Source organism: Coenobita brevimanus, chromosome 93 (genome assembly GCF_032717465.1).
Source record: "Coenobita brevimanus isolate Jiangsu-jjx chromosome 93, ASM3271746v2, whole genome shotgun sequence".
Taxonomy (NCBI): Eukaryota; Metazoa; Arthropoda; class Malacostraca; order Decapoda; family Coenobitidae; genus Coenobita; species Coenobita brevimanus.
Genome location: NC_137046.1, coordinates 31,484,617 through 31,509,984, shown reverse-complemented (window position 1 = coordinate 31,509,984; position 25,368 = coordinate 31,484,617). Strand labels below are relative to the sequence as shown.

The 25,368-nt window shown below is 44.1% G+C and overlaps 1 protein-coding gene and 2 pseudogenes across 1 annotated transcript in view; 1 reads left to right on the top strand and 2 right to left on the bottom strand.

Annotated features, from left to right (window-relative positions):
- The window catches only part of Spase12 (Signal peptidase complex subunit Spase12), a 73,568-nt gene that overhangs the window by 38,258 nt on the left and 9,942 nt on the right, over window positions 1–25,368 (bottom strand). Inside the window, exon 2 of the mRNA XM_080282411.1 lies at window positions 9,690–9,749. Within this exon, the coding sequence (XP_080138537.1) occupies window positions 9,690–9,749 (60 nt within the window). The remainder of the gene's footprint in view (window positions 1–9,689; window positions 9,750–25,368) is intronic.
- LOC145412672 (5S ribosomal RNA) lies at window positions 3,203–3,321 on the bottom strand (annotated as a pseudogene).
- On the top strand, window positions 3,344–3,462 carry LOC145412638 (5S ribosomal RNA; annotated as a pseudogene).

Below are 25,368 nucleotides of genomic sequence, written 5' to 3'. Positions count from 1 at the left end.
GACGAGAAAGTGAATGCTACGTATTTTACTGAAAGAAAATGAATCCCTACAGTGACAATAAACTAATACTACTGAAGGAAACTTATGGATAAAGACTGTAGATGTATATAAGTGATATATAGTAACAGAAATATAAAGTGTGAGGGGTTTTATGAATAATAAATGACAGAGTACCAAGAGCGAACTGGCGCAAGTGCGACGGTCAGATGTGCTCGTAATTTTCAATGCTTTCACAGTGGGTTTTTTTTTTGGAGTATGGATCCCAAACTACTTGAAAATCATAGAGTAGTGTTTATAGTGTTAATATCTGGCTGTGGTAATCATATTACGGGTTGTCGGGAAGTGTAAAGTGGAGACTTAGTTACCCAACTTCAGAGGTCTCCACAAGTCCTACGGTAAGCGACGAAGGCTCAACAAACATTCCAGGAGAAAGCTGAAGGTATGTGCCAAAAGCAAATGTAATTTTAATATTCTAGGACTAATAACTGATTTTTGGCAAATATTTTTTGAGAGTCTGTCGGAGCCCAAATAACCCCGCGGCACACGCAAAACATTGGTAAACATGCCCGCGGTGTAGGGGTTAATAAGTGTTGCACTCTGCACTTTAACTTTTTCCACTCTTATAACCATTTTCAAAAGCAAAAACGCACGTCTATTTACGTTAAATTTAGTTCAAAAATTGTCTTTTCACTCACAACTGTAAATCCTTAACACAATGCACTGTTTATTCCCATGTGGTCTAGTGGAGAAGTTCTTGGCGTCTATTCACTGTCAGAGTCCGAGAGTATCACTGGCACGTGACCTAGGGCTGCGTCGCTGGGTCATGGTGATGGCGTACCCACTGCAGACGACTCTGAAGACAGACGCAAACTCACGTCGAGCGGTAACTCCACCGTGGCTGATGTGCTGGGCTGTGGCTCGGAGCATGAGGGCCTGTCTTGGGGAGGCAACGGAGTGGAGCCAGGGCTGGGCACAGCGAGGGTCACGGGTCTGAAAAAACTGTTAATCGTTGATTGACACAAGGAACGACGATTCTGACGATTGATGATGCGCTGCCTGAAAGCATGCACTTCCTCCACAAGTCCCAAGGGCCCCATCTCCCTGTCGCAGTCCGGGTGTTCCAGGTAGTCAAGAACGAACTCTAGGTGCTCCCGGAGTGCGCTCAGCTTGGGGATGGCTGGAGTTGTGTCATGCTGAGAGGAGTCCGCATCATCGTCGCTGTCCTCGTCAGAATCTTCAAGCTGGGTACTGACACCTGCAACTGAAGATGCGATCTCGATATCAGACAAGGTCTGATACCCAGGATCACCCTCGTCGTCATCCAACCACTCACGAACATCGTCCACATCAACATTGTCGCCATGCGTACGTAGACGTGCATGGAAGTCATCCATGTCAAAACCTAGGAAATCGTACTCCACATCCGTTCCGAGATGCAGACAAGACCAACCATTTTCTAGAGTCTTGACAGGGACTTCCTTCCATGCACTGGCCCAGTTGTAGATTGCAGACTTGATGTTGTAGCGGCGAAGGTTTTCCAAAGTCTGCTGGCCTCGCGTGTCCCATCCCTCCCTGCGCTCATCCTCGTCCTCGAGAACAACCATCACCTCGTCCAGGAACTTCCTTCGGTACAGCCTCTTCGTTGCCACGATCACTCCTTGGTCCATTGGTTGGACGAGAGCAGATGTATTAGATGGCAGAAACATGCACCTAATCCGGCCATTCTCAGCCACCAAGTTCTTGTCGCAAAGGTGGGCAGGTGCATTGTTGAGGAGAAGGAGGGCCTTTACCTGGTCGTGCAGGATTCCCAGTGTCTCCGTCTGGTATTGTATGACCTCCTTGACGAAGTGGCGGTGGAAACAGTCTTTGAAGATCTGGACTGTAAACCATGCCTTCAAAGAATGGTACCAGATGACAAGAAGGACATCCATCACCCCACGAAGACACCGAGGCTGCTTTGCACGGCCAACAGTAACGGGCTTAAGCTGGTGCATGCCGTTAGCATTGGCAGAACACAAAGCAGATATCCGTTCCTTGGAGAGCTTGCGGCCAGGTACACGCTTCTCCATCTCCTCGGCTAGAGTGTTCGTTGGCAAAGAGCGATAGAATAAACCAGTTTCGTCAGCGTTGTAGACTTGACCGAGGGTGAGGCTCTCCCTGTCGATCAAGCCCTTCACCTTGTGCCGAAACTAATCAACTCCATCCTCGTTTGCGTCCAAAGCTTCGTCATGAGCTTTATGGTTGGTAAGGCCATGCCACAACTTGAACGCGAAGAGCCAACCCTCGGATGCCTTGAAGTCTAGGACGTCGTGAAGCCTGGCGAACTTCTCAGCAGCAGCCTTCAGCTCCGAACCATGTACCATCACACCAGCAGCACGTTGCTGTCGATACCAAATCAACGTGGAGCGGTCGACTTCAGCAAACTTGGGAGTAAACATCATCTTCCTCTCCACGTTGCATTTGCTTCTTGACAAGAAGTCAGCCGTGTACTGCATGAGTTTGTCTCGGGATCTCTTAATATCAAACAAAGTAGATCGGGCCAGGTTGAACTCGCGGAGAATGCAGGAAGAAGACCACACCGCATCTACTTTCTCCAATATCTCCCGTTTCTTCTCCAGAGTCAACACCACTCTCTTCCTCTTCTCAGGCGGCGGGGCCATCATCACACACACGAAGGAGAGGCACGAGAGCAGCAGGAGTGCCTGCAACAGGTAAGGCACCACCACAAAAGCGAGCACGTGGGCAGCCATGACGACGAGCATGCACTTGCGACGAGAGACAGGCGGAAAGTGGGGAGGATGCAAGGGCGCTCTAGCGGAAGTCAGAGGAATGACACACCACAACAAAGCTGTCCCGCGCCCCGCGCGCCAAGTTCAAATTATGGGTGGGATTTTTTTTAAATGACTATTTTGGAGCCTTCCCAAGGTACAGAGGTTTCCAACTTGAAGGATGACAAATTGTAGAGGTTTTACTATATATATATACAGTAATCCCTCTAATATCCGAACATCCCCACTAACTGGACATAATTGTCCCGGGATCCAATATTCCCAAAATGGTCTGGGGGGGGGGGGAAATCCATCCATCCATCCATTGCCAGACGCCATGTATCCCAAACAGGGTGGTCAAGGGCTTAGAGTTAATTGTTTTACAGGGAGGGGCACTAATCCTCCACCAACCCCACTCGACACGCAGGGAGTTATGCCAACAGCATCTGGTGTTCCCAGGCGGTCACCCATCCAAGTACTAACCAGACCCAATGTTGCTTAACTTCGCTTATCGGACAGGAAGCGGTGTACTCAATGTGGCATGGCCGTTTTTTTTTTTTTTTTTTTTTTTTTTTTTAAACGGCCATGCCACGTTGAGTACACCGCTTCCCGTCCGATAAGCGAAGTTAAGCAATGTTGGGTCTGGTTAGTGCTTGGATGGGTGACCACCTGGGAACACCAGATGCTGTTGGCATAACTCCCTGCGTGTCGAGTGGGGTTGGTGGAGGATTAGTGCCCCTCCCTGTAAAACAATTAACTCTAAGCCCTTGACCACCCCGTTTGGGATACATGGCGTCTGGCAATGGATGGATGGATGGATTTCCCCCCCCCCCAGACCATTTTGGGAATATTGGATCCCGGGACAATTATGTCCAGTTAGTGGGGATGTTCGGATATTGGGTGTTCGGATATTAGAGGGATTACTGTATATATATATAGTAAAACCTCTACAATTTGTCATCCTTCAAGTCAGAAACCTCTGTACCTTGGGAAGGCTCCAAAATAGTCATTTAAAAAATCAAAATTCAAAAAATTCCCAAAAATGCACAAATGAGAGGAAGAGAGTCGGCAAAAATCTGCCCAACTCGGTAAGATGCCGAGTTGTACAGTAATGTTTAAGTGTTTAGTGTTTTGTTCCCCAGTATAGTACAAGTGATAAATACATTACAGTAATGGTCTTTATAGTGTTAACTGTGCTTTACATAGTGTACAATGTCAAGTACAGTACAGCGAAGGTGTGCCCTAAACTGATCTTGAGCCCCCCTAACACCTCCAAAAACTACCAAAAGTCCTCCTCCAAGACTGGAATACACCCTACAACTGCATGGAATCATGGTAAGGCAGCTTTTACTGTTTATTGTAAAAATTTTTAATTTTTTCCACTTTTTCCTTTTTGTGTGTGTGTGTGCTAGGGGGGAACTTAAAGTTCATCCCTATAACTCGGGAAATAGGCTAACTCGGCAAGGTTTGGACACGTATTATGGCGAGTTGTAGAGGTTTTACTGTACATATATATATATATATATATATATATATATATATACACATCATCCAATCCTACCTTGCCCCATGAGGAGCATAGGAGCCTGGAGCTCGACAAGGTGGTCCTGACATTTAAGATGAGAGTGAATATATAGATAGATACATAGATAGATAGATAGATATATGGTATATATCCATTCATCCAATCCTATGTTGCCCCATAAGGAGTGTAGGAGCCTGGGGCTAGGCAAGTTGGTCCTCACATTTAAGATGAGAGTGACCAGCCTCACTCAGCCCTAAGTGCCATTACATAAGTAATAAACCCCAACCATCCTTTGGATATAAACCTGCACCAGCTCAATCTGATTGGAGCACCTTAATTACTCACTAAACCACCAGGTGCCATAATTTGGTTATATGGTTACTACCCAGCATGGTAGATGGTTTCCTGATGTACAGGAAACCATTTGGCTTGTCATTCAGTGCAGAGTCACCCATAGGCAGAAGGAAGAGGAAAGAATGAAGGAAAGAAAGCCCGAAGAGGAAGGATGGAGAGAAGGAAGGCAGAGGGGAAAGGGCAGGCACCCAAGAACAGCACTATACAGAGTGAGTGGATGGTGAGTGCCCCCATCAACCACTATTGCTCTTGTTGTCTACTGTGCTAAACACTTATTTTTCTATAAAGAACTTATTCTTATTCCTTTCACTATGAAAATAACATATGAACACGCACTTTTCTGTTCATGCTAAGCTTATTACTGATGAACGCACTTATATTTCTAAAGGCATGTAAATCTAAGACTATTTTTCTACAAATAACTAGTTACTGTTACTAAATACATACATCACTGTTGTAAAATATATCCACATCACTCCCAAACACATTGTTTTAGCACATCGCTGTCGTGAACTAATGTCCATGTTGCACACTATCTTCGCAATTCACTTTCACAAGCAACCAGCACTTGCACTTCACTAGGACACAGTATTTTCTTCACACATCCACTTCTATGAGCTACTGAAATGTTACTTGCCCACAACTGTGTGCAAAACACTTATTTTTCAATATCTTACTTATTTCTATTTCTTACTCCATGAAATGCATGTAGCTATGAATAGGAACATATTCTCTATTCATGCTAATTACTGGTACTGATGAAGGCAATTATTTTTCTAGAGCCACTTATATCTAAGCTTTATTTTTCTAGAAATAACAATTTACAATTACAATGTACACACATCACTGTCATAAAATATATGCACATCAATGCCGCAAACACCGTTTTACCACATCACTGTCATAAGTTACTTTCCACTATCGCACACTATCTTTGCACATCACTTTCATAAGCTACTTACATGCCACTTGTGCACAATGCTCACAATTTCTAATATCACTGTTGTAAAGTATTTACATGAGGAAGGGAGGGGGGCAAAGGGTGATATGTTATCCACTCTACTGTTCTCCTCTGATGTTGACAACTTATGACTGAACTGAGGAGATACTGTCACATTCAATTCACACCCTATGGCACTATCATTAAGCCCCTTCCCTAGGTGCTTTGAGAGGATGTAGGTGGCACTGCCATAGGCAGGCAGGTAAGGAATCAGATGACACGGACATCTCATATTGTCTCTACATGGAGAGATGGGTGACTAACGGGTTGCCTAACGCATTCAGCTGACTCAGGTGAGATGTCAGAGGCAACCTAAATTTTAATTTATTTGTGCACTCTTCAAACTAAATGACTGTGAGTTTACTTGTGACACACAGCATCTAGAACCCATCTAGCACCACAAATAAACTCATGACCTAGAGAATAAGGGTTAAACAATACATGGTACTGTAGTTAATATATAACGATTAGGGTAGTCTCATTTACACAGACACTTTGTTGGCCTGCTAAAAACAATTTTCATTAATGTAAACTACACTCCATTTCTCATGCACAGACAAACTTTGAACTGGAATCTGATAACAGGTAATTCACAACAGTATCATCTACATATATCAGATACTAGAAACTCCCCTCTTCATCATTCATTATCATTCCTACTTCTCTCCCCACAATGAGGTTTAATCTCTACCATCATAACCTTTTAAACTTACGCCATGGGTATATTAAAAAACCGTGCCTCAGGGTGATGCCCTGGAAAGAGGGAATTATAGAGGTATAAAGCTTTTAGATCAGATAATGAAGGTAATGGAGAGAGTTTTAGAAGGTATGATTAGAGAAAGAGTGAATATTGATGAGATGCAGTTTGGGTTTATGCCAGGTAGGGGGACCACTGATGCCATATTCATTGTTCGACAGCTTCAGGAAAAACATATTGGTAGGAGAAGGGATCTTTATTTTGTTTTTGTTGATTTGGAAAAGGCCTTTGACAGAGTCCCTAGAGAGGTGGTGAAGTGGGCAATGAGAAAGCTTGGCTTGGAGGAGTGGCTGGTTAGGGTGGTTATGGCCATGTATGTGGGTGCTCACACCCAGGTGAGAGTGAATGGAGATTTGAGTGATGAGTTTTCCGTGAATGATGGTGTGCATCAGGGGTCAGTCTTGAGTCCCATGTTGTTTATCATGGTACTTGAAGCCCTTTCACGTGACTTTAGAAACGGACTCCCGTGGGAGTTGTTATATGCTGATGATTTGGTGTTGATTGCAGAGAATGAAAGGGAGGCGGAGGAAAGGTTTAGGAAGTGGAGAGATGGTATGGGGCAAAAGGGTTTAAGGGTAAATGCAGATAAAACAAAAGTGATGATATCTAGGGTTGGTGGCGGTACTGTCAAAGACGAGGGAGAGTGGCCATGTGCAGTTTGCCACAAGGGCGTGGGAAGTAATTCCATCTTGTGCGGTGTGTGTGATAAATGGGTGCATAAGAGATGTAGTGGTATCAGAGGTAGACTGCGAGATAATGCTGATTTTATGTGTACGGCGTGCCGGGGTGAGCAGGTGGAGATCGTCAGACGTGAAAGAATTGAACTTGCTGGTGAATCTCTTGAGTGTGTGGAAGAGTTTTGTTATTTAGGAGACATGTTGTGTGCTGGAGGTGGGGCTGGAGCTAGCTCTGTGGCTAGGGTGAGAAGTGGTTGGAAGAAGTTCAGGGAGCTCTTGCCTCTCCTGACATTGAGGGGGCTCTCCCTACGTGCTAAGGGGTCTTTGTATGCAGCGTGTGTTAGGAGTGTAATGCTGTATGGCAGTGAGACCTGGGCAGTGAAGGAGGAAGACATTCGCCGGCTCAGACGTACAGAAATGACAATGATTAGGTGGATGTGCAGTGCGTCCCTGCGTCCAAGGCCTGGAGGGGCTGGGTTTACAATGGAAGAGTTGAGAGGTAGGATGGGACTGGAGTGTATTGGTGTTGTGATGAGGAGAGGTAGATTGAGGTGGTTTGGACATGTGGAGAGGATGGGGGATGATAGTTGGGTGAGGAAGGTGAGAAGTGTTAATATTGGGGGTGGGGTTATGAGGGGTAGACCGAGAAAGACATGGGACGAGGTCATTAAGTGTGACCTTAGGGTTAAGGGACTGAACAGGGAGGCTGCAATGGATCGTGCAGCATGGAGAGCCGCCATTAGGTGACCAAGGCCGACACATGCAAGCATGTTGGAGCCTTTAAAAACGAAAAAAACGAAAAAAAAAACTCCAACACCTGATACTAAACCACAAACATTAACATTCATTTACTCATACACACACTTACCATCAAAATTTTTTACAACATCCAACAAATTTTCTTCCACACCACAAATACATAAAAGCTTTCTTCCACACCACAAATACATAAAAGCTTCCATCCATAATATTGTACTTCTCCAGTCACTCTGCCATACACGTTTTCCAGATCCATAAGTATCTTTATCTTTATCACATGTTTTCTCTACTATGTTTCACTGCAAATATTTATTCCACTCATCCAATGCCACTCCTGAAACCACTCTCTTTATTCATCATGCCCTACTTGCCATACAGGGTATATTGGAAGTACAACACAAGCTTTCAAGCTAAGGGTTGACGAGCACAGAGGTCAGTCGAGCAAGACAGGTCTCCCTGTGGGCAACCCTCCTCACTCAGTGTTAAAGGGAACATTCATTTCATTGTAATACTTCTGCTGATCTCAAGAATGTCTGTATAATAGACACATGTACCAGTAAGAATCTAAGAATACTGGAATCCAATCATATTGTATTTATAAACAAAAACTGTCCCTGAACAACTGTCAGTCTGCTGTCCCTCTGAATATACTGTGCAGCTAAATCCCCCCTGTAATTTTTTTCTTTCTTTCTTTTTTTTTTAAGTACAATGAGCTCAAGCTCAAATAGTTCCCTAAGGCATTTAATTACCTTACAGGTCACTTTTATCTTTTCAGATCCACTGAAGATGACAGAGATAAATATGTTGATAATGTCCGGACATAATAAAAATGCTGTTCGTTGCAACACTGGTATTGCTTTTCCTGTATAAGTTGTGATTCCCTCAGAACAAGCCTGTCTCAATAATTCATCAGGCATTATGGTGTATTTTCTGTCCAACTCTCTAATGCAAGAGTTAACCGTTACTCCCAGTCTTTCATTTATGCAACAGGTCAGCTCTGGAACTGTCTCCCTCTGTCTGTATTTCCTGCTGCCTATGATCTCCAGTCTTTCAAACGCAGTGTGTCCAGGCATCTCAAAATGATCGGATCTTGAATTTGGCTCTATATTGTATCTTGTTTTTCTCTTGGAGGGAACTGTTACTGCGGGCTCATGGCCTTTGGTTCCTTCTTCCTCGCATTAAAAAAAAAAAAAAAAAAAAAAAAAAAAAAAAAATCCTTACATTTCATATAGTTATTCCTCCATATACTGTACCTTTACAACACTCAGTAGATTTATAATATGATAATGTCTGCTTGACATTGCTCTGTTTTTGCTTTTATATAAAGGCAAAATTATAGCCTTATTCCACATCACAGGTACAATTCCGCTCATCTAAGTTTTCATGCATACTTACAACACACACTTTATTTCACTCTCTACACTACATTTAATCATCTCTGCATATACTGTACTGTATTTCATCAGTACCTTGCCAGTATTTTTCACTTATGCCCACATTACATTTTCCGGCTTCACAGTCCTTCTCTGCACACCACATACACCAATCATGTTTCCAGCCATAATGATCTGCTCTCATTGCTCCCATTCTTCAACCTTTTTTTAATTCCCGGAATAATCCTTACACCTCCTCTACAGTTAGTATTCTCCCATTCTTACTTCATACACTTTCACACATTTTTCTACACATTCCAACATTTTTGCACCTCTTTCAATATATTCTCTATTTTCAAAGCCTACAATTTTAATATAATTTTTCTCTCATATTCTTTATTTAGCTACCCATTTTGTTTTCTCTTTACTATTCACAAATCTTACTCTGAACCATAAAAAACATTTCTTTTACTCACCCCAAAAGCAACCACAATGATCTGAAACAATCTTTCAGCCAGCTTCTGCCCCTCAAAGTCCTGTAAAAGATAAGATCACAGTAAACATTTTTTTCTTTTTTAATTCATAACGATACAGTACAAAACGGATTCTGCATAGCTACACAGCAAAAAACATTTTTCCCTTCCAAAAAGGTGGTAGAGGGACCCAGTTAATAACCTGACTTAATGCCATTTGCGACCACTACTGGTGGTGTGAAGCTTTGTCGAGACTTCTCAAAACAGTTCCTAACTGAGACAAGCCAAACCCAAGCTGAAAGCTCTTAAACTATACCACCTCTTGGCACAAAAAACTGCACATGCACCATTCCCTCCAGCCTACAACAACCTGCTGAGTTATTAAACATGCTGTGGTGAAGCAGTACAAGGGACTCTTTAGGTAGGTACATTTGATCAGTTGCCTCAGCCCCCTCTAAACAGAAAGGAAGACTTTGGCTACATAAAGCTTCTTTTCATTCCTTCTATCAAACAGTTACAGTACTCAGTTAAGGATATGACTGAATTAAAGTTGGCAGCACCATAATCTGCATGCAGCACCATGATCTGCACACAGCTGCTACACTTTCTTCCCCAAAGAATTCTTGATCAGTTCCCAGAGTTGATGGCGAGACAGAAGATTACATGTGCAGCTAAAGGAGGAAGGGAGGCATGAACCCAACCAAGACAGTACTGTACTGTGCTGTACTAGCACAGGCCAGACACTCTGACTGACCCTACATATTAACCCACTGAGATTCCAATGACACGTTCACAAGCCATTTCAAATCCAACTTCAGAGATTCCGATGACGCGTTCATGCGTCATTTTAAGATACTTTTGTACTACTGTACACTCATCATAAATCGCATTTAAGCGTCATAACAAAGAGACATGCAATAATGTGCATAAATAGCCATAACTAAACATATGCGTAAAGGCACAGGCATACCCCGGTTGAATGATGTAACTGGTTAGGTAAAACCCCATTGTTAGGCGGGGTATCGTATATTGAGGTACTATTAACGTATAAAGCACAGTAAAACCTCGATTTAATGGCACCCTAGGGGGCCCTGAGCATGCCAAAAAAAACGAAATTCCGTTAGATTGGGGCTTACACCTATTGATACCCCCGAACTCACGCTAACACATTATAACACATTTCAAAGCATATAAACATGTGGAGACATACAAAATCAATAAAAGAATTTTATATTTAGAACAAAAGAAAGCAGGTAGGTGTGGTGTTGTACTGTAGTAAAGTGCTGTACAGTAATCCAGGTAAGTCTATCAATGTCTATTGTCAGACGCCTTAATCTCATAAGGGGTAGCCATTTGACTCTGAGTTATTTGTTTTACGGGGAGGGACACTAACCCTCCACCAACCCACTTGTTGACATGTAGGGAGCACGTATGGTTTGGTTATATGGTTACCACCCAGCTTTGTAAATGGTTTCTTGGCTTACAGGAAAACATATGGCTTGTCACTCAACGTAAAACCACTCGTAAAGGAATGAAAAGCAATAACAAGTGACAGGAAAGATGGGAGAAATAGGAAGAGAGGATGGCAGGCACAGAAAAAGAATGAAAAAGGCTAAGGAAGAAGTAGGCAGCACTACATCAAGTGAGTGGATGATGGTCGCCACCACCGACCACCTTTCTCCCTGTTATTATAGTCACTTTCCCCTACGATCATTTCCAGTGCAGTGAAGGAAACTCAGCATGCTCAAAGGTGGATATCGTTTCCCACAGTCCCAACTGGAGGTTAGGTTAGGTTAAATTGTTAGGTACAGATAAGCTCAGTTAGGCCAGGTTTAGTTAAACACTTACGGAAGAACAGTCCTTTCCACCAATGTGTCAACGAAATAAACAAGAGTTGTCACACGAGAACAGCTAAAAATGATGGGGAACCAGACTTAACAAGAAACGTTTATTTTCCATCCAAGAAATAATCTGAAAAATATAAGAGACTATCAGGAAGAACTGATTTGGTAAGGTGCTTTTACTGCTTAAAGTAAAGCGTATGTTTAGTCCCCTCAGTGGCCGTGAGTTCAGAAGTTTGCGTGCTGCCATGGTCGGCCTCAGGACTATATTTCAAAGTTCTAAAATCAATTTCTTTTTCTTACATATGTGAAAAGACACCTGGCTTTTTTTTTTTTTCCCTAAACCCATCCTGTGATTTGCTATAACTCGTAAAAGAATTAATAAAATTAGGATGCGTGCTACATTAGCATGTAAACATCGGCAAAAACATCAGGATGAACTGTGAACGCCTGACTGCTTGGGATGGTAGAGCAGGGTCATGTTAACACACCAGTGACCTTCATTCCCTTCCCATATTGCTCGCAGTTTTTTATGGCTCGCCCTAACTCAACGTCACTGACATTGGTACAGTGAAGTGTTGTTCAAGGCCAGCAGCTATGAAATTGATAATGGAATACATTATTGTTTAAATCAGTCCTCTCTCTTTCACACATACACAAAAGAATGAACAAAGAATGAGCGGTATATGTACATTAACTTTAAGGAGCGGAAATAACTGTGCTCAGTTGGTCCGAAATATATTGGGAAGAGAGACACTGAACGAAGAATGTGGAACTGAATTCTAATCTACGAGAACATGTGGGACGAAAGAGTAATTTTTTTCTGATTAGCAAACATTTTTGTTCCATATCATCTCCTAAAATTGTGAAACCCATAACTTTTCATGTAAGCATACAGGCTAAAGAGATCTTACCAATTCAGTTCATATTCCTCTAGTTTGTCTGACCATTTTTTTCTGACTATTTTGAGGGTGGTAAAATATCTTCTCTTGCTGAAAGAAACTTACTCAAAATTAGGGTGCATGTAACATAAGCATGTAAACATCAGCGAAAACATCTGGAGTGAAGTGAATGCCTCACTGCTTGGGATGGTACAGTAGGGTCGTGTAAACACACCAGTGACCTTCGTTCCATTCCCATAATTGTTTGCAGTTTTATATGGCTCGCCCTAACTCAACGTCACTGACAACGAAACAGTAAAGTGCTGTTCAAGGAAGGCAGCTATGAAGGGGTTAATGGAATACATTATTGATTGTATCAGTATGCTCTCTTTCACATATACAAGTAAGAAAGAACAAAAGAATGAGCAGTAAATGTACACACTTTAAGGAGCAGAAATAACTGTATGCTCAGTAGGTCCAAAATGTGTTGGGAACAGAGATATCGAACGAAGAAAGTGAAACTAAATGCTGACTAACAGTAATTTTTTCTGATTAGCAAACATTTTTGTTCCATTTCATCCCCTAAAATTGTGAAACCCAGAAATTTTTGTCTAAGCATACAGCCTAAAGACTTCAATTCAATTGGCAATCATCTAGTTTGTTTTCTGTATTTTTCTATTTTGAAGGTGGTAAATTACCCTCCTTTGCTGAAAGATATCTTCCTTTATTATCATCAGGCTCTTTAAGCCATACCTACGACTGTTTCCAGCATAATGGAAGAAACTTAACATACTAAAAAGTGGATTTCATTTCCCAGTTTTTGAACTGGAACCCAGGTTAGGTAAGGTTAGGTACAGTACAGTAATCCAGGTAAGTACAGTAATCCAGGTAAGTTAGCTGGTAGGTTGGAGTTGAATAGATGGCACTACGTAAATAAGTTCACTAAGTTATGAAGTCTCTGACACTAGTTCTTAAATCTAACCTTACATGCTAATTTTTTTCACTTTGCGGTCAGGCTAGGCAGGGGGAAGACTGGGTAGGTATAAACACCCAGTTGGCAGGAAACTGCAAACAGACGATCGAGATGCACGCGGCGCCCACCACATCTGAATTTCTTTCTAATTTTTACCCATTTGGGGGAAAAAAAAAATTTTTCCATAAATATTCCTCGGAAGATTTGTGCCGTTAGTTTGGGGTTGCCGTTAGAATGAATGCCGTTAAATCGAGGTTTTACTGTAATGGGAGCATTTACTAGCCTTGGGTTTCCCCCAACCAAGTCCAAAACCCACCCAAATGAGCCCAAAAACAAGTTTAAAGCCAATCTAAATGGCCTAACAGCTGTAAAAGAAGCTAACCTAAGCCTAACACCTGTAAATAACTCGCTAAAATATAAAATTAGAAAATCGTCAAATATAAGCCTGGAAAAAATCAAATTTAGTAAACTGTACCCCACAATGACAATGTTCACCCCACCTATAGCTAAAACACATTAATCTTAGTCTAAAAACAATTTATAATTTATAAATATTTTTTACTTTATTCTTGGTGAATATTTCTATGCCAAAATACAAAATTATTGATGTTCACCTAATTTCAACTCGTCATTTTGATCTTTTAATTTTTTTTTTCCTTTCTTGAACAAACTATGATAAAGTACAACTATTCATCCTTAAAATGACACCAAAACTAGCATTCGATCATAAGAAAACTATTTACACAGACAGATCAAAGAAATATATTGTGATACAAAGATTCGGGTTAGCACGAGAGTGGCTGACTCTAGGACGTAATCTGACCAGGGCTGAAACCTCATAGGGTTGAAAAGACTACCTGTACAGGCATAGGAAAGGTCCTGAGTTATCCATATTGAATCATTTCATCTACCTGCTAAGTAAACAACAGCAGAAACCTGTACTGTAGGAAATTTGTCATCTCAACTGCCTTTAAGGTCTCTGGGGACCGGACAGCTTTATACCTCGAATCTTCCCCCTCCAATTTTTGCCCAATAAAATATAATCCGATAAATGAGTAACAAAACCCCAAACTGACAGTGTCTTTATGAGATGATGCAAGCCCAGACTCAAACGATGCAGTACAGTTAAACACTTGTGCCTTGCCTACTAGGAAAGAGAGTGGCCTCCCTCCATGTGGTTACATAATTTATTTGCATTTCATGTGGCTATTAATGAGACAGCAGAAACATCAAACAATGATGAAGGGTTTAAAATCACCCCCTGAAGTATGCAGTCATAGTGAATAAACGAAAAGATAATTACAGTGTTGTTTTTATGAGAAGTGCATTTATTCCATTTTTTTAAAATCCACTTTAGCCATACACACAGATCTGTTCTCCACAGTACAGTAAACCCCAACTATTCGCAGGTTCGCATAATTGCGGATTTTCTGGGAAATCAAATTAAAAATGCATAGGAAGATATGTATTTCCCATTTTTTCACAGAATCAGCTGTTCCTAGTGGTTCATAAGTGAGTTTTTTGCATGTTTTCCAAGAGAAACTCTGTCCTTTACATTTAAACTGTGCAGTTACCCTGTACAGTATGTGTTGTTCAGCACAGGGCATCAGCACTTAACAGCACTCGGTATTCCACAACACAAATCTCCATTTCCTTTCCTTCCTTCCTTTCACCCTCCCCCCCCTTGCAATGACAGCTTGCTTGTGATTAGCTCCTAGGGTAGCATCCCTTATTATCTGCCTACGTGTCTTCTTTCTCCCTATTCTATAGGCCGTTCAAAGAGGGGACCGAATCATATGCCAGTGTGATGAATTACCGAATCAGCAGTCATTTACTCAATCAGCACAGCATCAGCACTTTTAATTAGAAAATATTATTTTCATCATGTACAGGTTCATTCACACCTAATTATCTTAAACCCAGTTTTTAAAATGTGCTTAATATGACTGTTAATAAAAAATCAAGATTCAGAGTTCCGTTCCTTCTTTACCCCTGCATAATTGTTGACTCTATACATGGCTTTTATCCGCCCCTGTGTGGAGTACAACTCATATGTGGGGAGGATCCCCACATACAGCTCTTCTCAATAGGGTGGAGTCAAAGGCTTTTCATCTCATTAACTCTCCTCCTCTTACTGACTCCCTTCAACCTCTGTCTTTTCGCCACACTGTTGCATCTTTATCTCTTCTATCGCTACTTCAATGGTCACTGCTATTTTGAACTGTCTGCATGTATCCCTCCACCTCTTCGATGGGCGTGTAGAACCCGTCTACCAGCAAACTCTCATCCCTATTCTGTCCAACTCTCTAATGCAAGAGTTAACCATTACTCCCAGTCCTTCATTTATGCAACAGGTCAACTCTGGAACTGTCTCCCTCTGTCTGTATTTCCTGCTTCCTATGATCTCCAGTCTTTCAAACGCAGTGTGTCCAGGCATCTCAAAATGAATGGATCTTGAATTTGGCTCTCACTTGTACACTGAGGTGGTTTGGCCATGTGGAGAGGATGGAGGGTGAAAGACCGACGAAGAGAGTGTATGTGTGTGAGGTGGAGGGGGGCAGAGGGAGGGGGAGGCCGAGGATGAGATGGAGGGATGGGGTGGAGAGGTATATGAGAGAGGGGCGTGTGAGTTGCGAGCAGGGCAGTGAAATGGCGAGGGACAGGGCAACGTGGAGGTGATTTGTTTGTGGCCACCCCAAACAGGATTGAGGCATCTGGCAATAGATATGATAGATAGGCTTGTATTTTGTTTTTCCTTTGGTAGGAACAGTTATTGTGGGCTCGTAGCATTTGGTTCCTTCTTCTTCGCATTAAAAAAAATAAATAAATAAATAAAAAAAATAACGGTTTGCAGATTCTTCCCCTTCAGTTCGTCAACATGACTTGAAAAACTGTTTTGCAAAAATATTGATTTATGGTACAAGTAAATGTGTCTGCATTGTAAATCAAAATTTACATAAAACAAAAGCTTGTAATGGCAAGTTGTCAAGGCAAAACACTTCCACTAACTTTAGGAACCTGATTTTTTTACGAGTAGTTGATTTAAATAATGTACAATTTTTGACCAGATTTCACATATGTGTGAAAACCTATATGGTGATAAAAGATATAATAATTTCCAATTAAAAATGCCACTCGGTAAATGACTGCCGAATCGGAATTTCATCACTCCCATAATATGCCATCGTGCTAATTCTCTCAGTTCAACTCACAGGTTGTGCATGTGTGTGTGTTCTGCTTGTTATTTTGGCTCTGTTAATCAACTCCATTCTTTATCCCTGTGAAAAATGGGTCCTAAGTGCACTGCTCAGGGTGCATTTGTGGCTATGGAGCCTAAGCTGCAGAAGAAAGCGATATCACTAGAAAATAAAGTGAAAATGCTGAACATGGTGCAAGAGGGACAGTTGTTAGTTGCTGTCAGGCAATCCTAGTCATTTTGGCCATAACATCCAAACGGCCTAAATTGTATACAGCCTAAATAACCAAACTTTATGTTGACACTGCTGGTTAGGTCGGGTTAGGTTAGTTTAGGTTACGGCCAAAATGACTTACGTCCGAAATGACCTGGATCCTTGTCGGGTGCCATTTTGATGTAAGCAAGAGCACGGTTTGCTACATCATCGGATGGGTGAGTATAGTACACTGTACTCAGAAAGGCTTGTTATCATCCTGTACTGTCTTTTTAGGATGTATTAATGTGCCATAAAATGCACATACAGGTCTATAGTGGGTCTGTAGGTAATAGAAATAGCAAAAACATTAAAATCAGTAACTTCTGTGGTAGGTTTGGGATATTCACAGTGTGTTCTGGTACATGAGCCCCACAAATACTGGGACCTGACTGTACAGGCAAACCCCGGTTTAACAATGCAAATGTTAAGTAAAAACCCATCACTAGGCAGGGTATCGTAAATTGGGGACGATTTAACATGTAAAGTATAGGGATGCATTTTGGAGCCTCAGGTTTCCCCCCCAGCCAAGTCCTAAACCCACACAAATGAGGCCAAAAAAAAGTTTAAAGCCACTCTAAATGGCCTAACACCTGTAAAGGAAGTTAACCTAAGCTTGACACCTTTAAATAACTCATTTTTACTAACAACTAAAATCTGAAAATTATATACATCAGACAACAACAAGAACCTCTCACAACTTACTTCTTATAAGTCCATGTCCAGTCCTGATCATCATCCTTGCTATCACCCCTAAGGCTAGGGGACATGTGGGGCTCCCTAGTACTCACTCATCCTCCTCAAAGCCCTCAAACCCCATCTCCAGGAGAGGGTCAAAGAGAAGGGGAAAGCCTGGTGAGGCGGGGCGATGGTAGCGAGAGACTAATGCACTGGCTCTGGGGGTGGCAATGGGGTGCAATGCAATGATTCACGAGGTGGTGATGGAATGCAATGCCCATTACAAAACCAGGGGTATGCCTAAGACAGGTGGGGTAGGGTGGTATTTCTACCCCTATCACTAATCCGAGGTATCGCATATAGACATCGTAAATTGGGGTTTGCCTGTACATCCTACACACAACACATAACAACATATATCTCTTCCTGTCTCTAGCAAGGTGCTAATACATAATGTTCATATTGGATACATGCTGTAACACCAGTCGAGCAGGGTGGTACTTCCATGGTGGATAGAAAGCTGATGACAAAGAGTGCTGAAGATCTCATTTCATCAGCCCTTGGGACTACCTTCTGACTACATTAACACCCCGATATACGATACCCCTAGGTGCAAAACCCCAGCTTGGCGTTGGGGGTACAAATACCACCACACCCCATTGCCCGATGGCAGAGCCCCGGTTTAATGATGGGCCCTCCAACATAGCATCCACAGGCAACAGGCTGAAATTTTGAATTGCGTGTGTTCCTGTGGCCAGCTGAGTCTGCCTGCCTCCCAGGATGCACAGAAACGCTCATGCAGGCCACACAGCTATCGATCACCCCGCGCTCATCTATATCGTTCTTCTCGTACCGGCCATCTCAGAGTGAGGAACTCGCTTACGCTCGCCCACCACCCATCGTATTGCACCACCAACATTATGCAAGCTGCTATCAAAGTGCATCGTAACTGTGTCTGAGCAGTGCCATGAGTAGAGCAGTGATACTAATCGTGTGTGGAGTGCGATTTTATGTGATTTCTTACCTAAATGTAATAATGTCTAGTATGGGTTAGTAAGGGTGCTGCACATGGTGGGGCTAGTGGTGGTGTTAGTGGAGGCCCTAGTCGGGGTGATAAGTGGCCTGCTAGTGGTGGTGCTGGTGATGTTCCCATGAAGCGTGTGTGTACGACAGTGTCACCAGAGGTAAAACTAGAAATTCTTAAGCACCACGACATAGGCGAAGGCGTGTGTGCTATCGCATCGGCTCTCTACCTAGCACAGTCGACTGTCTCCACCACCATCAAGAAGAATGAGGCCACTAAGGCTGCTGCTGGGGAGGCTGTAACCTTATCCACCTCCCGTATCACCTGCCAGCAAGAGCCTGTGATGAAGGAGCTGGAGCGGATGCTATGCATGTGGGTGGAAGATCAGAACTGGCACAAAGAACCCATGAGCCAGGCAGTTATATACACTATGGCTCTCTCGCTATGGGATGAAATAAAGGTGAGACGGAATCTTGATAACGAGACCTTTACGGCAAGCCATGGGTGGTTTGACTGGTTCTAGAGGCGGGCAAACCTCCACCATATGAAGATGTATGGTGAGGCAGCGAGTGCTGATATGGTGGTGGCAGCAGCGTTTCCTGACGAACTTAAAAGCATCATAATAGAGGGTGGCTACAGTGCGAAGCAGGTCTTGAATTTTGACAAGACTGGTTTCTTTTGGAAGAGAATGTCCTCCAAGACATATCTTGCAATGGAGAAAAAGTCTACGCCGGGATTCAAGCCCTCGAAGTACTGGCTGACATTCCTGCTCAGAGGCAATGCCGAGGGCGACCTCAAGTTGAAGCTGCTCCTTGTCTACCACTCTGAGAACCCCAGGGCTCTGGTGGGGTATGTTAAAGAGATCCTTTGGGTTATCTGGAAGTCAAACAAGAAGGCCTGGATGACTTCCGATATCTGTTCATCATATTTCCACTCGTACCTCTCTCGTGTGCTGGAGAGGCATGCCTCGCAGAAGAATTTGGTGAACAGATTTCTCATGGTGGTGGACAACGTGCCTAGTCACCCTCCCGTGATGAAGGAATGGGCCAGCAATATACAGGTGATGTTCCTGCCCCCCAACACCACGTCCTTGTTGCAACCGATGGACCAAGGGGTGATCGCTGCTTTTAAAGCTTGTTATCTTCGCCACACTATGCAGCAGCTGGAGAGGGCCTGTGACAGTGAAGAGAGGACAACAGTGCGGCAGTTCTGGAAGGGCTACAACATATGTCACGCCCTAGAGAATATCACTGTAGCGTGGCATGAGGTTAGCCAGGCCACCATGAATGGTGTGCGACAGAAGCTGTGAATGAAGTGCGTCCACTCCTTCACTGGCTTCCCCAAAGGCGTGGAAGCTCCGCCTGTGCAGCATGTGCGCCAAGACATTGTGCAATTATCACACAAGGTGGGCTTCGGGGAGATTGACGAGGATGATGTGGAGGATGTTCTCGAGAGCCGCAAGGAGGAGCTCAGCAATGAGGTGCTCCTCAATATGGAGATCCAGCGGGCACCCCAGGAGGCAGAGGAAGAGGTCATCCCTGAAGTGTGAGCTCTAAATATAACCATCCTGAGGGAGATGTTAACAAAGCTGGACGAGATAATTAAACTTATGTGCACAAACGACCCCCTTCCAGGACGAAGCAGGGATGCAGCTGATCAGCTCAAGAGGGGATGAAAGTGTACAGAACGATGCTGGAGGCGACGAAGAGGGTGACCAGGCAGAATATAATCACAGTCGTCTTCAAGATGACCCCCACCATGCCAGCACGTCACACAGGATTTCCCCAGCCCTCGACGAGCACAACATCTCCCCAGCCTTCAACCAGCAGAACATCTCCCCAACCTTCAACCAGTAGAGAAACACCAAGGGTATCCTCCCACCAAGGACATGCTCAGCCTGTAGTGCTGGACCTAACCTCCAGCCCATCTCCATCTCCCGTGTCACCTGTGTCTCCAATAAGGCACTGCCACTCCATCACTGCCTTCCTTGTCCCGCCCTCCATCTCCCACACCACCTCGGCTACTGTCTCTGTCTCCCTTGCCACGACGTGAGCCACCGCAACTGACTCCATCGCTACCTCATCATTCATTGCAGCGGTCTCCCTCACCACCTCATCGGTCATCACAGCTGTCTCCCTCACCCCCTCCTCTGTCATCGCATCGCACTCCATCGCCACCACATCACACCTCATCGCCACCGCCAGAGCCATCGCATCACACCCCATCACCACCGCCTGAGCCATCGCATCGCACCCCATCGCCACTGCCTGAGTCATCACATCACACCCCATCACCACCGCCTGAGTCATCACATCGCACTCCATCGCCAACCCCAGAGCAAGTGCATCATTCTCCCACTACAACCATCCCACCTCGCCAGGATCCCCCCCCCCTCCGACCCTCCCCTGGAGATGGGGTTTGAGGGTTTTGAGGAGGATGACTGAGTGGTAGGGAGCACCACATGTCCCCTAGCCTCGGGGGAGGGGTAGCAAGGATGACCAGGACTGGACATGGACTTAAAAGAAGTGACAAGAGGTGTTTGGTATTTTCTAACCTATTCCTTATTATTTTCAGGCTTTATTTGTTGGTTTTAGTGAGTTATTTACAGGAGTTACAGTTAGCTCAGCTTCCTTGACAGCTGTTAGGCCATTTAGATTGCCTTTAAACCTGTTTTGGGGCTCATTTGGGTGGGTTTTGGACATGGTTTGGGGGGAAACCCATGGCTGGTAAACAGTTCATATTGATTTACATGTTAAGAGTACCCCGATATACGATACCCTGCCTAACAATGGGGTTTTACCTAACCAATTATACTGTTAAACTGGGGTATGTCTGTATCCCCCTTTGTTGAACTTTTTGGGTGTTTCAGTAACACAGCAGACCAGCATGCTCTCCAAAACAAGTTCCTCTACCTGTTAACACCAAACTACATGCCTATTACAAACTACACCTTCTATAAAAAATATATATATACATAAAAAAAATTAAAAAAAAAAGGCATCCCAACACCAAGACTCAGAGTCCCAAGGGGAGGGATCAAGTCCGTATCATCCACAAAAATGGCATCCCAACACCAAGACTCGGAATCCCAAGGGAGGGGGGATCAAAGCCCATATCATCCGCATCTCTCACCGCGACAACCAAGCGACATGCATGGAACCACTGTTTGATTCACTTCTTAATTTCAGTAACATCCGAGGCCTTTCCTCTTAACTTTCTCTCCACTGAACACCAACTCTCCTCCTCTAGACCTCACATTCTCTTCCTCAACGAAACTCAACTGTCTGAGGCAACTGAGAGCAAACTCTTCTCTGTATCCTCCCAGTTTTGCCATACACCCACCCCTCTGCTATCACGCCTAATTGGTTATGCAACTGCGCGTGACAGAAGAAATGCGTGATAGCTGAATTGAAGAATCAATGGGAATAATTCTAACTAATTTTTGGGTGGCTGATCTACCTACAATTTTTGCCTATTATACTTCTCTTTGCATATATTTTCTTACCAAATACTGCTCCAACTGAAAATACATAACATCCACAACATTATGAACAATAAATAGACAACATAAAAGGCCACCACAGTTACCTTTATGAGGATGGATGAAGGCTTGGGTCGTCTGAAGGGTTCTCTAGTTTTTTAACTTATGTATGGTTCCTTCTCTTCTTCATCTCTCTTGAAAGTCCCGCTCCCTTATGCTGAGCGATGGGCGGGGGTTTCTTGGGGGGTTTGTCGGCCATTGTTCTCACAAAAAATATATATATGGTACACAGCACACCACTTTCACCGCTATCCATGCAGGGATGTGTACTTGACTGAATTGGCAGGAAAGTGGGCCAGTCACAGGGCAAGGATGCTTAATGACATAACACCAACTAGCTGCGGAGTGCCTCACGGCCCAGGCGATTCAAATCTACTGACGCACCCAGGTTTTGTGTGCTTGATAGCATAAGGATGGCAACTTTTAGGGTGTGCGTGATAGCAGTAAACGGCGATAGCAGACCGCGTGATAGCAGGGGGGTGGGTGTACTCACTTCAAAGCCAAAGGTGGCTCTTGTGTATACAGTAAACTCTCAATTATCCGTCAGCATAATATCCAGTCCAACACAGTATCCAGCATGTTGGCACAGCTCTATTAAAGCAATATCCGGCAAAATTATGCAACATCCAGTGCTGAAACAGGAAGTAACTAACGGTCCTATACAATAATGGGATGCAAGGCGTATCAGTCGCTCGTACGCGGTAGCCAACTGGCGCCCGGGAAAACCCTGCTACACACCAGCCAATGAGAACGCCTGCAACACGTCAGCCAATTAGAATTTGTTGCGGAAGCAGCCCCCAGTGTTCTGAACCAAAGCTCTCTGTCTCTCATGGATCTCCTTCAGTGATGGCATATCTATGCACTCTGCTCTTGTGACCATGTGGTGGCAAAACTCTGGTGCTATGACTTATTCTGTGGCCTCCCATGCCTTGCTTGTTGTTCCAAAGCTTGTGGCCTCTCAGTGCTTCGTGTCCTAGTGCTCTAATGTGATTCTGAAATTACTGTATAAGTAATTATTTCCACTAGACCATACAGAATTAAGTGCACTGAACTGTACTGCATGGTGTACAATACAGTAATCCCTCCAATATCCAAAGTAACAGAGCCATAGGCAGGTCCGGATAGTGGTCCTGTCCGGATATTGGGCCCCAGCTTATGGACTTGTACTTATGGACCCTAACTCAGAAACACCTATACAACTCCCTCTGGACATGCATAGCACCTATTTAAGACCCAAATCACACCAATAAGGAACATAAAAGACTGAAATAAATGCAAAAGAAGCATAAAATGAGGTTTTTGAGGTAGGTTCATACAATATTCAACATTCTGGGTACTTACAAGTCCCTGGCTCCTGGACTGGTAGTTATGGACCCTAACCGAGCCTAACTCAGAAAAACACCTCCCTACTACACATGCATAGCACCTAAGACACAGCATACTCACACCAATAAGGGACATAAAAGAGTGAAATGAGGTGTTTGAGGTAAGTATAGTATGGAAAATACAGTAGAGTACAGTATGAAACATTCTGCCTACTTCAGCAAGTCCATGGCCATCTCGATGAATAACCGCCTCCTCTCAGACTCTGACAGTAAGAAGGATTTCCTGAAGCACTTGCAGTACACTGTTCATGAAGTCTTGCACTGAACTTAGTCATTCGCACTCAGAAGTCCATTCTCTTCACAGTGCGCACTCTTGTCTAACTTATGCTCCATTGTAATTTAATAAGTGTTGCACTCTGCATTTTAAGCCTTTCCACTCTTATAACCATTTTCTAAAGCAAAAACACATGTTTATTTACATTAAATCTTGTCCAAAAATTGTTCGTCTTTTCACTCACAACTGTAAATCCTTAACACAATGCACTGTTTTTTTCACTGCACAACACTGTAAATACCCGTGTGGTCTAGTGGAGAAGTTTTTGGCGTATATTCACTGTCAGAGTCCGAGAGTATCGCTGGCAGGTGACCTAGGGCTGCGTCGCTGGGTCGTGGTGATGGCGTACCCACTGCAGACGACTCTGAAGACAGACGCAAACTCACGTCGAGCGGTGACTCCACCGTGGCTGATGTGCTGGGCTGTGGCTCGGAGCATGAAGGCCTGTCTTGGGGAGGCAACGGAGTGGAGCCAGGGCTGGGCACAGCAGGGGTCATGGGCCCGAAAAAACTGTCAATCGTTGATTGACGCAAGGAACTACGATTCTGACGATTAATGATGCGCTGCCTGAAAGCACGCACTTCCTCCACAAGTCCCAAGGGCCCCATCTCCCTGTCGCAGTCCAGGTGTTCCAGGTAGTTGAGAACGAACTCTAGGTGCTCCCGGAGTGCACTCAGCTTGGGGATGGCTGGAGTTGTGTCATGCTGAGAGGAGTCTGCATCATCGTCGCTGTCCTCGTCAGAATCTTCAAGCTGGGTACTGACACCTGCAACTGAAGATGCAATCTCGATATCAGACAGGGTCTGATACCCAGGATCATCCTCATCGTCATCCAACCACTCACACACGTCATCCACATCAACATCGTCGCCATGCATACATAGACATGCATAGAAGTCATCCACGTCAAAACCTAGGAAATCGTACTCCACATCCGTTCTGAGAAGCAGACGAGACCAACCATTTTCTAGAGTCTTGACGGGACTTCCTTCCATGCACTGGCCCAGTTGTAGATTGCAGATTTGATGTTGTAGCGGCGATGGTTTTCCAAAGTCCACTGGCCTCGCGTGTCCCGTCCCTCCCTGCGCTCGTCCTCGTCCTCAAGAACAACCATCACCTCGTCCAGGAACTTCCTTCGGTACAGCCTCTTCGTTGCCACGATCACTCCTTGGTCCACTGGTTGGATGAGAGCAGTTGTATTAGGTAGCAGAAACATGCACCTAATCCAGCCATTCTCAGCCACCAAGTCCTTGTCGCATGGGTGGGCAGGTGCATTGTCGAGGAGAAGTCCTGGTCACATGGGATTCCCAGTGTCTCCGTCTGGTAATGTATGACCTCCTTGACGAAATGGCCGTGGAACCAGTCTTTGAAGATCTGGGCTGTAAACCATGCCTTCAAAGAATGGTACCAGACGACAGGAAGGACATCCATCACCCCACAAAGACATTGAGGCTGCTTTGCGCGGCCAACAATAACGGGCTTAAGCTGGTGCATGCCGTTGGCATTGGTACAACACAAAGCAGATATCCGTTCCTTGGACAGCTTGCAGCCAGGTACACGCTTCTCCGTCTCCTCGGCTAGAGTGTTCGTTGGCAAAGAGCGATAGAATAAACCAGTTTCGTCAGCGTTGTAGACT